The sequence below is a fragment of the Lineus longissimus genome, chromosome 13, assembly GCF_910592395.1.
Source record: "Lineus longissimus chromosome 13, tnLinLong1.2, whole genome shotgun sequence".
Classification (NCBI taxonomy): Eukaryota; Metazoa; Nemertea; class Pilidiophora; order Heteronemertea; family Lineidae; genus Lineus; species Lineus longissimus.
Window position 1 is genome coordinate 12,544,774 of NC_088320.1, and position 16,575 is coordinate 12,561,348.

Here is a 16,575-nt window from a genome sequence, read left to right on the forward strand (position 1 = left end):
TAGGATGCATGTTCTATTCCCAATCTATATGGAATGGCGTACAGGCAGGTAAAAATGCCAGCAGAGCCATCCACAACTGCGAAGTCGAACTTCTCTTTTATCAACTTTTCAATGAGGTCGGGTTGTCAACCATGTTTTCACTATCTGTCTGGAAGATATTGAATATATTTTGCAATTTTGTGGAAGTCCCTTCTTTAGCCAAGCCCTTTTGGAACTCAACAGTGTCCAGTTTTAATTCTTCTTCACTAGTTTTGTATCGTATGATTTTCACGCCCGACTTTAGGATATTACTGGGGACCTTCAGACCTGAGTGGACCACTATGGGGACTTCGTGGCCATTCTTCAGAAGCCCGTCTCCGATTGAACTCAACTGCAAAACGTGGCTCTTGATCATTAGCGGCAGGAAGAGGATTTTCTTACCAAGGGAGGAGGAAGTCACCAACAGAAGGACTAGGACAAAATTCCCTTCATCTTGCAACTGGTGAACCTGCAAAGAACTAAGCAATAATTTTGATGCTATACAATTTTATATCATGTTTTTCAGCACCTCGCACACAAGTTACTGTCAGGTCGTCACTGCATGTTGGTAACGCATTTAAAGGGACAACTTGGTCATGGCATTTAGTATTGGAATAATGTTAAATTTTATCATGATATTGGTAAAGGGTTCTTCTTAACACATATAAAATTTTGTGAGGATTGATCGGCTCTAGGGGTACTTTTTTACAAAAACCAATGAACAGCCATGTACATGTAATGTACACAGTGTTTAATGCAGGGCTCTCGGTGATCAGTGGCAAAGTGGTTAGAGCGCCGGGCTTATAACCAGGAGGTCGTAGGTTCGATACTAAGTCGAATCAACACTGTTTCATCTGTGTGTCCTTGGGTAAGACACTTCACCCTACTTGCTTCTCTCCACCCATTAGTATAAGGGTACCAGGCTGACTTTAACTTTTTAACTTAGCTGGCCATCACGCAGGTAAGGGGAGGAGGGCATTTGTAAATTTGCGCTCAGCTGTGTGATGGGGGGGGGGGGGGGGGGGGGAGTAGAACATTTAATACGTCGTAAGTACCGGTATGAAAAAGAGGCGACGTTCAGGTTAGAATTTATAGGAAGGTATAAATATGAATTATTGCAGGGCATAATTCTAGCTCGGGTGGAGCTCAAATGTTGGTCAAAATCTCGGCTCTGCCTCGGTTTTAGTCTACAATTTAGTGTTATATATAGTTTAGACCCTTCCATGAGGAGCCTCAGCGTTAGGACCCTCCGTCACGTGACCACGTGGAAGGAGGCTGATCTCCAGGTATAAACTGGGTCAAGCGATCAGAAGTGCGCGGACCTCCGTCTCTATAGGTCACGCGTTGCCCTGTCTATTGTCTATTGCTGGTCATCCGACTCTTGCCCTGATGTGGCTTCTTGTCTAGGACATTATAGTGAATAAACTTATAACATGATAAGAGGATATTCTTAGTCTATTCGAATTCTGTTGACGATCCCAACATGACATTGGCTCCACCCTCAAGGTTTTGGTGAGGCAACCAATACCTCCAGTTCGGTATCAATTCCTTAAACTATAAACCGGCGAGAAAATGCGAGTACGTGTACCACATGAACAAAAGACTAACAGACAATATATGTTTAATAAGCGCGCAGCAGAAGGCTTTTCTGCAAAGCGCTACTATGGTTAACGTGCATACGACGTATCCAATGTAAACAATGTTTCTCAAGTCCATGGATTCGATTCAAATGGCTTAAATTTGACTTAAAATGGTAGCCTGGTACCACTGGCCACCGTCAGACGACGCTGTTGTGTTTGACCTATTTTGACTTTTGTATTGACGGGACGGACGGAGGCCAGGTTCCAGCCAATCTTTGCACGACTCGGAATTCTGAGTCACGAAAGTCGTTGATTTCCAACGTCTTTTTATATTATATTGAAATCGTGTTTAATAAACATGAGTAAGTAGTGCTTGCTTGAAATACTCAAATATTGTGTATTAAGTGTAATCATGTTCACAAAAGTTTTTTTTGTAGAATACTTTGTGAGATTACGGGTTGGACGTATAATTGTGAACCGACGGCTCATTATCAATAGACGTATGACAGCTAATACACACGTGTTCGCACTTACCTCGCTTTCCGATTTGTTGACAGGCTTCCCCGCAATGACGTCATTATCTATTTATAGACGGTGGCTGGAACCTGGCCTCCGTCCGTCCCGTCAATACAAAAGTCAAAATAGGTCAAACACAACAGCGTCGTCTGACGGTGGCCAGTGGTACCAGGCTATTAAAATGGCCGCCAAAAGAGATAAACGTGCGAATGAAGCAACTCGACTATTCTGAGCTCCGAGAGAGAACCACACGATTATTCTCACTGTTTTTTTAATCAAACTTCAATTGATGGGGGGTTCGGGGGGGGGTCCCCCCCCCGACATATATTGTTGATTTTTGAGACTTTAGTAATAATATCCAAAAGACACTTAAAATGGATATAATCCCGAATAATCAAGCAAAAACCGGGCAGGCGTTTCGAGAAAAGTTTTTTTTTGAGATTTCAATAAACCTTTTCGAAGGAATTCCTCATGGGCCGTGGTGGGATCCGAAGACACCTTAATGAGGAATAACTGTATGTTTTTATGGGGTACTATTGGTTTTGCAGATCTTCTGTTTTTTTCTAACGAATAATCAATATTTGCTAGCAGGCTTTTTATGCTCCCAGGTATGAAGAGGATTCTATGTTCCTCAGGTTCTTTGTTCATCAGTCTGGTGTTCCTCAAGAGTCAAGTGTCTTCCAGTCTCTTGGCCTGCAAAAACCCTTTCCAACCAATTTTTTATGCATTAACCATTCGGCAACATGTTGGTGCGGGAAAAACCTGATTCCAGACACCTTGAATTGGTTGCTCAGGTACGACCACAAGAAATTGACTCAAGGAAGCCACCAGTACGACCTCTTGGCAGTCTTGCCAATATCATGCCAGTGAAAAGGAAGGGTAATGATGGTTGAGGGTTGGGGTTAGGGTACCATCAAAGGAGTACCTCTTCCTCGCTCTGGGCTAAACGTGTCAAAGGACTGCACCATCATGAAGGTTTGGGGGTTCCACTCGAGCGCCCTGAGGTAAGCAGCTCGGAAGGACTTATTGAGAGGCCAATAGGGGGTTTGAGGGGCCTTCCCCCAATGCACTGGCTAAAACATGTAAGAAGGACGGGGGTTGGGGGGGGGGGGCTCTCCATGTCGACAGTTGCGCGAGTTCAATAGAGCTTGCACTTTACATTAGAATCTGCCAGAGTACCAGACTACGATAGCCCGGACACCTTTCGGGGGGGGGGGAATTTTCCATTTCTTTGCCGGCTGTTATGATGATGGAGTTGAGCTACTGCTAAAGAGATACACGGAGAAAACTGTTTATCAAAACAAAAAATTGGCGGAAGGAACTATAGCAGGTTCCCAACCAGGGGGTTTGGGGGGTTTCCCCCCAACCTAAAGGCGCTGCGCGCTTACTAGGGCACTGCACTGATAATATTATGCGGTATGCAAACGAGCGCGCCGCAATTGTGACAAGGTCGCGCAGGTGGCAAAGTGATTTGCAGAAATAGTTCCAAGTAATCGTAAACTATAAACCGGCGAGAAAATGCGAGTACGTGTACTACATGAACAAAAGACTAACAGACAATATCTGTTTAATTCGCCCTATTAAATTGTTGTCATACCTTGTTTCAGCAGCTCTCTTTCCACTGGTGAAGGTCTGTTCCTATGCGGTTAAGAACAACTTGACTTTTGCGCCGAGAACCAAACATAATACATGCTTTATTCACTCACACAACGTAGTGAGTGTAATGGTTACGTGTGTATAAAGTGTAAACAAAATTCATATATCCATCATGTCCATCGAATCTGAAGAAAAAAAGTGCAGACCCATGACAATTCCGGTTCCGGTACAGTTTGTTGCATTCCATACGGGCCGCGCTTGCCGATCCTGCTTTCACGACGCACCGCAACCACAGTTACCATGATTTCCATTGTTGACGCAATTATTTCATGACGTCATGAGCCATTGACCATTCTCGCAAGTAGATGTATTCACACCGGTGCCACTGTCCTGAAGTGTATCTAAAAATCGTCTGCTAGAACATACATGACAACAACGTCGGCGGAGACAGTTGTGACATTTCATTGCAGACGAAGTAAACGTCCTCTTCTTCTCGATTTACGTACTTTACTTCAAAAAGTCAGTTTTAACACTACTGCACAAATATAGAGTGGTATTAAAGTTCCATTTGGATAGAGATTTGACGGACTGCTTTGGAAATTCATTCCAACCATGCAACTGTTTCAGAAATGTTTCAGAAATGAGAAAAAGCTCCTGGGTGTCATGACATGCATGGTGTGTCTTGCCTCTGCATTTTTGTACTCAGGCATGTCAGAGGGTTTTCAATTTTCATATCATTGAAGAAATAATTCATTCCAATCTACAAGTATATCAATCAAATCATTTATTTAAAAATCGTCTGCTAGGACATACAGGACAACGTCGGTGGAGACAGTTGTGACATTTCAATTTTCATTGCATATAGATTTGACGGACTGATTTGGAAATTCATTCCAACCATGCAACTGTTTCAGAAATGAGAAAAAGCTCCTGGGTGTCATGACATGCATTCAATTATTATTTCACCACAAAGAGCTGCTTCTTCCAGCAGATATGAGACTCTATGGGGCCTTTTTATTGTTCAGCGTCTCCAAGGAATTCTATTTTTAGAGTCCAATGGGGGGGGGGGGGGGTTGGGGGGGGGGCTTCCCCCCAATGTACTGACTAAAACCTGTCACTTTCAGAGAACGGGGAGGGGGTTTGGGGGACTCATCCCCCAATGTACTGGCTATATATGTCAGAAGGACAGTTGTGTGAGTTCACTAGAGATTGCTCTTTACATATTAACTCACACAACGTAGTGATTGTAATGGTTACGTATGTATAAAGTGTAAACAAAATTCATATATCTATCATGTCCATCGAATCTGAAAAAATTTGTGCAGACCCATGACAATTCTGGTTCCGGTACAGTTTGTCGCATTCCATACGGACCGCCCGTTGGCCGATCCTGCATTCACGACGCACCGCACCCACATTTACCACGTCGGACGTGCATCCCATTGTTTCCTTCCTCGTGATGCAATTATTTCATGACGTCATGAGCCATTGACCATTCACTCAAGTAGATTTATTCACACCGGCGCCACTCAAGTCCGGGTGTGGGACATCATGTATTTAAAAATCGTCTGCTAGGGTCTCGTTAGGGAGTTTTTCCCAAATGTACGCGATGATGATGTGTCCCATTAACAGGACGTAACATCTATTTTAAAATGCGTTTCCAAAGTGAATGCATGAGGACAATCCTTTTGTGTCGTATATCACTGGAAACGCCCGATTCCCCTTATTCTGCAGGATGTTAAATCGGGCATCCTAAGCGTCGCATTTGCTCCTAGCTCCCCAGCTAGCAAAACATATGGGAACCACATGGGTTTTACCTGGGCAAGTAGGGTCCCATCTGGCCCACATGTAACCCATGTGGGACCAATATGGTTTATCTCACATGGGATTTCACCATGTGGGGCCCATATGGGAAAGCCCATATGGGTTTTGAGTTATGGGCCCCATGTGGGTTTGCGATGGTTGATATGGGGATCTATTGAGAATTGTAAGCCCAATGTATCCCATATGAACCCCATATCAATCCCACATCCGAGAATTTCCAATTATATGTTTTAAAAATAAAGGGTTTACATGAGGCCCATTCAAGATTATGATAATGAAATATGTTTTATAAAATTTATGAGTAAAGCTGGCATTTTACAAAATTTGTTTGGCGCCAAAGCAAATCAAAATCGTCCCCATTGGCCTCCGAGTGCATCGTGCGTCTCCAATGGAGCTGAAAGAGCTGATGAGGACGAGTATTGTCGCCTCCTTGCACGCCATTGTCAGCCGCCATATTTGATTTTGTTCTTCACGCCAGTACTCAAAAAGCAGAGAAACTTTCCCATAATTTCATTGATTAGAATAGTTTTTTGTTTGCCAGGTTAGTTGTGACCTTGTCTAAAGCACCAATCTTGATGTTTGTGTGCTTTGTATACATTCTTTCAATACAATCCTGCAGATTCTTTGATGTTTTTGTTGTGATATCCCGTTCGTTGTAGGCTCCTATCCTAGTGTACTGTAACTGTACATGCTACACTGTTACTGTACATTTAACTGTGTACATTTATGTACGTGAAAATACACTGTGCAGTGTGTCTTGCCTACCTGTTTTGCTGTTTTATCATGATCATGTATTGTAGGCCTGTGTAGTGGTACTCGTAGCCTTGTCAGAAAACTATTGTGATGTACATAATACTGTTACACTATACGTCTTTGGTTTCAGGAAGTGTTCGCAAACATGCCTATCAGAAGCAGTCAACAGACAAGGCCATCGCAGAGAAAATGTCAACATGGTTCACGAATGCGCGTGATCGAGGACTAGGAGGAAAACGTGCGGCGAGAGGAGTTGAAGTCGTCAATGAACAACAATTGCCAGGTGGAAATGACCCTGCCATGCCAGAGCCACAAAACACTGATAGTGACAATTAAGAATATTATATAACCATAGTGATGAACAGTGACTTGCCAAAACATGGAAATGCAGGACAAAATCTCAGGTTTTTGTTTGCCAGGTTAGTTGTGACCTTGTCTACTAAAGCACCAATCTTGATGTTTGTGTGCTTTATATACATTCTTTCAATACAATCCTGCAGATTCTTTGATGTTTTTGTTGTGATATCCCGTTCGTTGTAGGCGGGCTGCTAGTGTACTGTAACTGTACATGCTACACTGTACATTTAACTGTGTACATTTATGTACGTAAAAATACACTGTGCAGTGTGTCTTGCCTACCTGTTTTGCTGTTTTATCATGATCATGTATTGTAGACCTGTGTGGTGGTACTCGTAGCCTTGTCAGAAAACTATTGTGATGTACATAATACTGTTACACTATACGTCTTTGGTTTCAGGAAGTGTTCGCAAACATGCCTATCAGAAGCAGTCAACAGACAAGGCCATCGCAGAGAAAATGTCAACATGGTTCACGAATGCGCGTGATCGAGGACTAGGAGGAAAACGTGCGGCGAGAGGAGTTGAAGTCGTCAATGAACAACAATTGCCAGGTGGAAATGACCCTGCCCTGCCAGAGCCACAAAATACTGATAGTGACAATTAAGAATATTATATAACCATAGTGATGAACAGTGACTTGCCAAAACATGGAAATGCAGGACAAAATCTCAGGTTTATTCAATGACATTGGTGCTTTGACATTGTTGATACTCAGTATCAACTGCAATTCATTATAGAAATCAAATAAATATTTTCATTTTTTTATCATACATTTTGTTTCGTTTTTCCATTCTCAATGAACTCAACTCAGTGTCCCCATGCAATCCCTTTTTGAGACAACGTGTCTGGGGATGACATAGACTATTCAAAGAAGTGTAGAACACATCAGACCAGGTGGGCACTTACTGGGATTTACAGGGGTTTAAGGTGGTGCTTGCCCATGCAACCCCCACGTCATACCCAGTTACCCCACTTTGCCCAGATGGTACCCACATGGGCGTCCACGGTGCAAAACACATATGGGCCCCACATGGTTGAAGTGGGCCCCATGTTTCCCATCTGGGCCCCATATGGTTTGTTTAGATGGGGCCCATATTGGCAACCCAGATTGCCCATTTGGCACCCATATGGGTCCCATGTAATTTGCTAGCTCTGTTCACCATCCCAAATAGCAATATTGCCAATTGGGCCGGACAATCACGAAAAACCCCAAATATTATACATTTCGTCCTGAATAATTCTTAGACAAAGAAAACGTGCTCTTCTTCTCGATTTACGTACTTTACTTCAAAAAAGTCAGTTTTAACACTACTGCACAAATATAGAGTGGTCTTAAAGTTCCATTTGGATAGAGATTTGACGGACTGACTTGGAAATTCATTCCAACCGTGCAACTGTTTCAGAAATGAGAAAAAGCTCCTGGGTGTCATGACATGCATGATGTGTCTTGCCTCTGCATTTTTGTACTCAGACATGTCAGAGGGTTTTCAACTTTCATATCATTGAAGAAATAATTCATTCCAATCTACAAGTATATCAATCACATCATTTATTTAAAAATCGTCTGCTAGGACATACAGGACAACGTCGGTGGAGACAGTTGTGACATTTCAATTTTCATTGCATAGAGATTTGACGGACTGATTTGGAAATTCATTCCAACCATCCTGGGTGTCATGACATGCATTCAATTATTATTTCACCACAAAGAGCTGCTTCTGTCAGCAGATATGAGACAGCTACCGGGGCGGGGACTATTTCTTTATTGGGCCTTATTGTTGAACGTATCCAAGGAATTCTATTTTTAGAGTCCAATGGGGGGGGGGGGGGCGTCCCCCAATGTACTGTCACTTTCAGAGAACGGGGAGGGGGTTTGGGGGACTCATCCCCCAATGTACTGGCTAAATATGTCAGAAGGACGGGGGTTTGGGGGGCTCCCCCATGTCAAACAGTTGTGTGAGTTCACTAGAGCTTGGTATCACGAAGTTCGTCGTCCAAGACTCGCAGAAGAGTAGCTTTGACGAGATTTGAATCGTATCTTGAACTGTTGAAGCCGAGGATAGGAAACTCCGAACAATAGTCCCTCGATCAGCTCACAGCCGAGAGCGACGACAGTCTTGTGCATGGTGACTTCTAGATCGAAATCTTTCTTTTCAGAGTCATTTTGGCCGATTCTGAGATCGCCCTCGGGGCAGCTGACGCTGCTCCAAACTGTTCAACACCCAGCCATGGGTACCCAGCAAGATAAGTTGGACTCCTTAGAGATGTTTTGCAGGTGACCCACCATCGATTTCACCAACTCTTGTACATGAACATTAACGAAGCAGCACGCATCTGTAAAACCTCGCACGTTTAATTGGAACATATACAAACGCTGATGGGTTTATGTTTCGTAGTCCAGCTGGTTTTCGCCGATGCCTCTATCTGCTTCCGTTAATGGTCGATCACACGGAATCAACGTGGACTCGAAATCAAATGTTGTAAAAAAACGGGTAAAAACGATTCTCATCGGTGATTCCGATGTGATCGAGCTCCTCAAATCTTCCATTTCCCTGGTAATTTCAACTTGATAGCATTACTCCACGTCCCCTGATGCCTCAATAAGTTATGTATACACGTAAACATCTTGTCGCAATTGCGACATCTCAAACGTTTTGAATAATTGCCTAAGTCGGTTATCAAACTGACGTGATCGCGAAAAACATTCAAATCCAATACGCTAGGATATCGGCCTAATTTCTACGACGATTTTTATATTATGATGACACTGGCATCTGGCCCCTGCTATTGAACCCATGCTCCATAGCCTCAACAACCCCCTGCTCCGTAGCTACACCATCCCCTCGATCCCGTTATCCCCAACCACACCCTCCAATTGGTCATCGTTGTCGTCAGTCTGTAGGTCATTGTCCTGAGTCATCGAGTACATATTAATAGCCGTTTGAAAACCTTCCTCGGCTTTAGGAATGTCAATAATGTCAATGCCCCCGTATTGATTAATTTGTTCGTGTCGACGACCAGAGAAATCTATCCATGTTTGTAAAAGTACCTTTGCCTCTTTGGTAAACGGCTTCTTCTTATCTTCGGGCCTTTTGCCGTGTGCTGCACGATGTCGCGAGATACCAAAAGCCTGGAAAAAGCAAAGGTTATGTGAAAAGGATATACCAGTTTTCGGATGATTATCAAGACTAATTATCGAACGGTGATGTTTGATAAACTTTGGAAGCTGGACATTTGAACCGAGAGGGAAGGATGTCCCAACCAAGCCAATATATACACTTATGCACAAGCAATCCGACATGCATACCCTATACTGGGATCAAACACCCAATGGAACCCATCACCCAAAAGTATTAACGTCTGGATCCTACACCAGAATTAACCAATGCTTCCAAACCCAGCACAATCCCACATGTTTTAATTTAAATACAACATCAAGAAATAGGGGGATAAACGATATTAAATTCGAAAAACCGTACCAAACTTGAAGAGCTCAAACACGGGCGCCATCAATCAAATTCTATGCGGTGACGTCACTCATCACGAGGATTGTCACTTGGGGTGCGACAAAATCCAGAATCTGGGGGTGACTTAGTGTGTTTGACCTCTGACCCGTCTAGTTGGCCGTTACGTGTCGCCCCTGTCAGGCCATGGGACGAGTGTGAAAAATGTGAAGTTCCGTTTGACAAATTAGTGGGAAATTGAAAACAGTCGTTTTTGGGTAATATGGGGGTGCTGATTTAAAAAATCAATTTTTCTCCCGCGTCAAGTTGCACATTAAGTCAGAAATGAGACCCTTAATAGGGCCTAATGGTCCCAAAGTAGGGGTCAAAAAGTTGATGTCATCGAAACATGTCAACATGGGTATCAAAATGAAGGTCTATGGGGGTACTTTAACATTGCATAGTTTTTGGCCCCCTTAACGAGCCGTGGGACCCCCAGGGAGGGTCAAAAAGGGCAAAAGTGGAAACTTTGACCGCCTCCCATGAGTTTCATGGGCACCGCATGTGGATAAAAACGTTTTTATTCGACAGTACTCACATAGACCTTTTCATAGATACCCATGACGACACCCTTGGGCAAAAGGTTTTCGAGATCTTAAATTTGGAGCCTAAAAAGGGGTCAAAATTACTATCTCGGCAACCCTTACCCCGAGAGTGTTGTCATGGGTATCATTTTGAAGGTCTATACGATTACTGTCAAATAAAACAGTTTTTATCCATTTATAGTCCCTGAAGATCGTGGGACAGGGTCAAAGTTACCACTTTTGCCCTTTTTGACCCTCCCTGGGGGTCCCACGGCTCGTTAAGGGGGCCAAAAACTATGCAATGTTAAAGTACCCCCATAGACCTTCATTTTGATACCCATGTTGACATGTTTCGATGACATCAACTTTTTGACCCCTACTTTGGGACCATTAGGCCCTATTAAGGGTCTCATTTCTGACTTAATGTGCAACTTTACGGCGGAGAAAAATTGATTTTTGAAATCAGCACCCCCATATTACCCAAAAACGACTGTTTTCAATTTGCCCGCTAATTTGTCAAACGGAATCCTTTTTCTAGACACATTTTTGCCACTCGTCCCATGGCCTATGTTTCTACATGACAACAACATGTTTGTGGCCCACCAGATAAGTTTTGATTTGAGAACACGTCTCATGGTCGTCATAAATAAAGATACCCGACAGGAACATAAGAAAAAACCCTTTGTCGCTAATTGTAATAATAATATTTTGCCACTTGCTTAAAAGTACCACCATATTGTTATGTATAGTTTAGACCCCTCCATGAGGAGCCTCAGCATTAGGACCCTCCGTCACGTGACCACGTGGAAGGATGCTAGGCAAGGTATAAACTGGGTCAAGCCATCAGAAGTGCGCGGACCTCCGTCTGTATAGGCCATGCTTGAGTTTCCCTTGAGTTTCGGAGTTATCTTGCTGGTCATCCAACCTTGCCGTGAAGTGCACCGCTGTTAGGATTCTTGTGGTGAATAAACTATATAAAAGAATGTGATTCGTCAGCTCCATTTATGATGTACGATCCCAACATGACATGGTGGAGAACCGGCTTTTCGACACGGATAGATAATAACTTTTCTTCGATCGGGACTTTCCTCTCGCACGTGCTATTTTCCGACTTTCGGATATTCCATCATTCTAGATGCCTTAGAATTACCCTCTAATGGCAAATATATTCAAGTTGAACATCATAACGGCCTATATATATATATATGAAACCTATCGTAGATATATAATTTTGCGTTATATATTTTTGTTTTATTCATGTACATAAAAATAGGCAGCTTTCTCTATAATACATAGCAATATATAAGGAGATCAGATCATTTTTAAGCCATACATTTGCTGCACATGATCAAACATCATAAAGTGAAAATCCTTAGTGCCCGTGGAATGACAATATGAATGAACAATTTGTGAATACTTACTATACACGAACATGTACGAAAGTACCCAGAGGCTGAACCATCATGGGACTTTAAAGCCGTGTTCACACTAAAGCCGTTTTCCATTAAATCATTCAAAATGCTCCCTCACCAAACGGTAAAAACGCTCCTATGCTATTCACACTGCCCTGTATCATTTTAAAACTCGGGGATAACCATTCATACCGGCATTGTTATATCAATAGGGCAGTTATGAGCGATACATCCTGGCACCAGTGATTTTCAATAAACATAACAGTACTCAAGTTGCCAATGCCATGAAAGGGATGTACGATCAGTTGCGTAAGCCTGGCGGTTAGGGTTCTACCCGTATTGCAGTGCTACACTGTTGGGACTTACATCAATTAAACCAGAACTGTGGGAGGAAAACGCTTAAATTGGCGATTTAGCCCCGAGTATTTTCAATCGTTGTAGGCCTTGTGTATCAATAGCTACATATCGTTATAACTCGCTGGAACGTTCCTATATCGTTTTAAAGCTCTAGTGTGAACACAGCTTAAGACTTGTTTCATTGATGGAACGATGCACTAAAATGTTAACCAGCATAATTTACCTCCGCTCTAGCCAGAAATGAAAGGTCATAACCGGCCCTTTCCTAACATCCTGCTACAAAACTTTGTGTATGTCTGACAAATGGTTCTCGAATTACTGAACATCTTGCCCCACTAATGTATCCAATCACTCAACCAGGCTCTTTCCTCCCCTGCAATAAGTAGATCAAGGTCCTAATCCCCGAAGGGGAAATTCAGAAGGCTCCACTCTATACACTGTGACACTAAATTTCTGCCTTTTCTATTGTGTGTTCATGTGTTCAGCCTTCCACCTCCAAAGTAGGATTTCCATAACTTTCTAAAAGTTAAGAGGCAGAAGCCTTTCAAATTGACTTCAGTGGTGATGGTGTGAAATCATGAAACTGGTTATTCGAACAAGTTTCATATCCAACATATCTGGAATCCCTAATCTAAATGTAAAGGGTGAAGGGAGCACAGTTAAAAGAGCGTAGTGACCTTAGGAAGGATCATTGTGAAGAAAGCAAAAATCAAAAAAGATGATTGCCTGGCCCGCCAAATGGATTTTACACAGAGCAAAAACCAATTTGGTACCTCCCTTAAAATGCTCCCTAATCCCTTAAAAATCCATGCAAAAGCTTGGGCAAGTGGGACTCAGCAGTGTCATTTGATAGGAACAGCAAGTACCGCATGATATATATCAACACACTACGATCACTTCTTGCAAGCATATCATATGCTCTGGTATAATAGAGAGTGGCAATATGAGGAGCATCTTCTCGTGGAGGCTTTTTCTGCACCTCTCTGAAGGCAGCAACATCATTCAACTCCATACAGGTCAATCTCACCTGAAAAAAACGAGAAATGCAAATTGGCAATTTTCTAAATGCGGGACACATACTAAGTAATCAAGGGCAAAGTCGAAATGACCCACCTTCAGTTTACAGTTCAGGTCAGAAATGACCCACCATCAGTTATCTGCAGCCAGTTCAGTTATTTCGCAGCAGGAGTTGCAGAACCAGTGTGCAGTCAGAGCATAATTCCTGCATAAGTCGAACAAATATCTATGCAAAAGCAACCTGAAGGATGAATTATCCGATAAAAGAAATACTTTTTATGCTCATTCAACTTAGCAATTACTCAGATATGGTAGTATTTCATCCCAATCCCTCACCAACACCATAATCTGTCAGAACATGAAATAGTAAGATACTTTTCCCACACTTTTTTGGCATGAACGGACGGACATTCACGGCACGTGATGTAGATTAGATATCATGATACCTCAATATTCAAGGCCCTGCAAACAATGGCAAGGCCTTTTTTCAAACCTTGGTGTAATAACCTTGACAGGAGGAACAACTAAGTCGCTTCAAAGGTATCAGCATCGCCACCGCTGTTGCCCTGCTCTCGCGTTCAGCTGTCTTATGAAAATAGGATGAAACCTACCCACGTTGCCTCAACGGTCAGGCCAAGGATCATGCGCTTGTTGTTAACCTCTTTTAAACAGGAACGATCAATGTCTGCTAGAAGTTCGATTCCGAGCTGTCCACGTAGTCTGCTGCTGAACTCAACCCTATCGTCATCAATAATATCTGAGGGGTTTCTGTCGCCAGTATCACCATCCTCATCATTATCAATATCATCATCATACTCATCATCATCAGCAGCAGCAGCAGCATTAGCTCCTCCAACATTATCTCTTCCTTCGGTTCTTTGTACCTTTGAAATGCGTTGCTTTCTCTTTCGACAGTGAAGTTTCTTCCTTTTTGCTCCTTTTTTCACCTGAAAAATGACTTTATAACCTAAGATGCTTTTACTTTAAAAAACATATCTGACTAAAAGAGTAGTCAGATAAGAAACAGGGAGGGTAGGTGCCTTCCCTATTCAAACATGTCTGAAGGAAGGGAAATTGTCCTTTTGGACCATATGCTCACCTGTAGAGCCAAGACAATAACAGAGCTTGCGTTACTTCATGACACACTTTATTTCGACCTCCATGACTATGAAAAGTAGGACTAATGAACAACAAAGAATCTCAGATTAGACGTCACATTCTTAGTTTGCACCATAAAAATCTCAGCTAATTATGCCACTAAAGCTAAGCGCACACGGGCGACAAAATGATGTTGCCCGTCTGCGGGCAACAAAAACAAATGCTTTTCGAAAACTGTTTCAAAAACAAATGTTTTCTCAAACATGCAATTCATTTTTGACCTAGTCAAAATGTTTTTCATCAAAACGTCGCCCCCCGTTTTGGGGTGACTGCAACATTTTTGCGTCATCGTCGTTGACATCAGCTAATCATGAAGCAATCAGCGTCATGTGATACCATTACCAAGCCAGGTCAATGCGCGGGTGTGACGGATCACGCGCAACCAATGGTTACCCCTTGTTTTTGATGTGACCTGTGACGTGACCATGACATTTTGTCTCCCGTGTGCGGGTGATCGAAACAAACACTACAAAAATGCAAAACAAACAACTGAAAACAAATGCTCTCAGTTTTGCTGTCAGTGTCATTTTGTCGCCTGTGTGCACTTAGCTTTGTGATCATGGATGATAAATGTTCACATACCTCCGCAACTGTGACAACTATTGTTGGGGCATCCTCACACCTGTCATAAGATTCATGATCTTCATAATCATAGCGGAGATCATTAATGGATGTTACCTCCATTCCATCCATCATCAAACTCCGCTTTACCATGGCTGGACTGCAGTGGATTTAAAAGAAAAGGAAGAGGGGATGGTCACTCAGAAAGCCTTTTACAATCATTAGACACATTATAAGAACTTTACATACACCGTCATTCAATATTCTACCGAATAAATAATAGTTATACTGCAAAACCATATAGACAGACTGGAATAAAATGCCAACACAGGCATGACTTCATCACAACAATTTCTCTAATCTTCTGAGCACAAAATATGTCTTTCCATTAACCACATGTTGTAATTTACAGAAGGTATGCACTACTGTAAAACGGGAAATTTTTGCGGCTGGTTATTTTCGCGGATTTGCAAAAATTCATTGAAATAATTAAATTTTACGCTTCTTATTTTTGCGGATCAGACAACATCTTTCAATAATCTCTATCTAAAATTCCTATTTTGCGGTTTTTATTTTTGCGGATCACAGACACCCGCAAATATAGCAAAATGAACAAGCACAGACACTGCACTAACCCACAGCGCCATGGGCAAAGGTGAAGTGCGGGCTGTGAGGGTATTTGTTCTTTGTGATTGGGGATTACGAGAACTTAGGATGGTTCGTAGATTACACTCAAACAAAGCCCTGCTGAAATTGGCCTAACACCACTTTTAGGTAGGAAAATGAAGAAATCCAACATATCATCATGTATTATCATCAATAAAGGCTACAATGAAAATTTGGTGAGGAACCGACCTTAACTGAGAGAGTAATGGCAGATTTTGTTCCATCACAATGCCTCCTGGAGGCTGAACCATGCATTGGGGCGGGGGAATTTCGGAAGGTAACTTTGTAACTTACACCAACACAGACTGTTGACAGAGCACTTAAAACTACAATATGAAAAGGAAATATTGAGGCGTTCTTAAATTATCAGTCGGATTGTGGTCAATAAATGTTTTTCATGTCATACCACCTATTGGACAGAAAAATTGATAAAATCAAGACAATGTACGGTATATCATGTGGTATCACCAGTAATGCCTACCATAAAAATTTGGTGAAACACCGACCTTTACCTAGGGACTTATGGCAAAATTTGTTTTTTCAGAAAGTGCCCCTTAGTGGCTAAACTATGAATCGGATAGCGTTGGATTTCGTTCTTGAGTTATTGATTGGACGTCGCCCAATACAAGTTTTTCATGACACGCCACCTATAGGACAGAAAAATCAATAAAATCAGAAAATCGTACGACATTTAGTGTGGTATCAACAGTAAAGCCTACCATAAAAATTTG

The 16,575-nt window shown here is 42.3% G+C and overlaps 1 protein-coding gene and 1 long non-coding RNA gene across 2 annotated transcripts; one reads left to right on the forward strand and one right to left on the reverse strand.

The window, feature by feature from the left end:
* Positions 1 to 5,975: 5,975 nt before the first annotated feature.
* LOC135498480 (uncharacterized) lies at positions 5,976 to 7,414 on the forward strand. Its single transcript, XR_010449066.1, has 3 exons — positions 5,976 to 6,075; positions 6,418 to 6,706; positions 7,045 to 7,414. It is a non-coding gene; the product is annotated as an uncharacterized LOC135498480 (long non-coding RNA).
* A 4,819-nt stretch (positions 7,415 to 12,233) lies between these two features.
* On the reverse strand, positions 12,234 to 15,331 carry LOC135498312 (uncharacterized). Its single transcript, XM_064788565.1, has 3 exons — positions 15,200 to 15,331; positions 14,071 to 14,406; positions 12,234 to 13,469 (listed from the first exon to the last, which is right to left on the reverse strand). The coding sequence occupies exons 1-3, from the start codon at positions 15,329 to 15,331 to the stop codon at positions 13,233 to 13,235; spliced, it is 705 nt and encodes a 234-aa protein (XP_064644635.1). The 3' UTR covers positions 12,234 to 13,232.
* Positions 15,332 to 16,575: the final 1,244 nt, after the last annotated feature.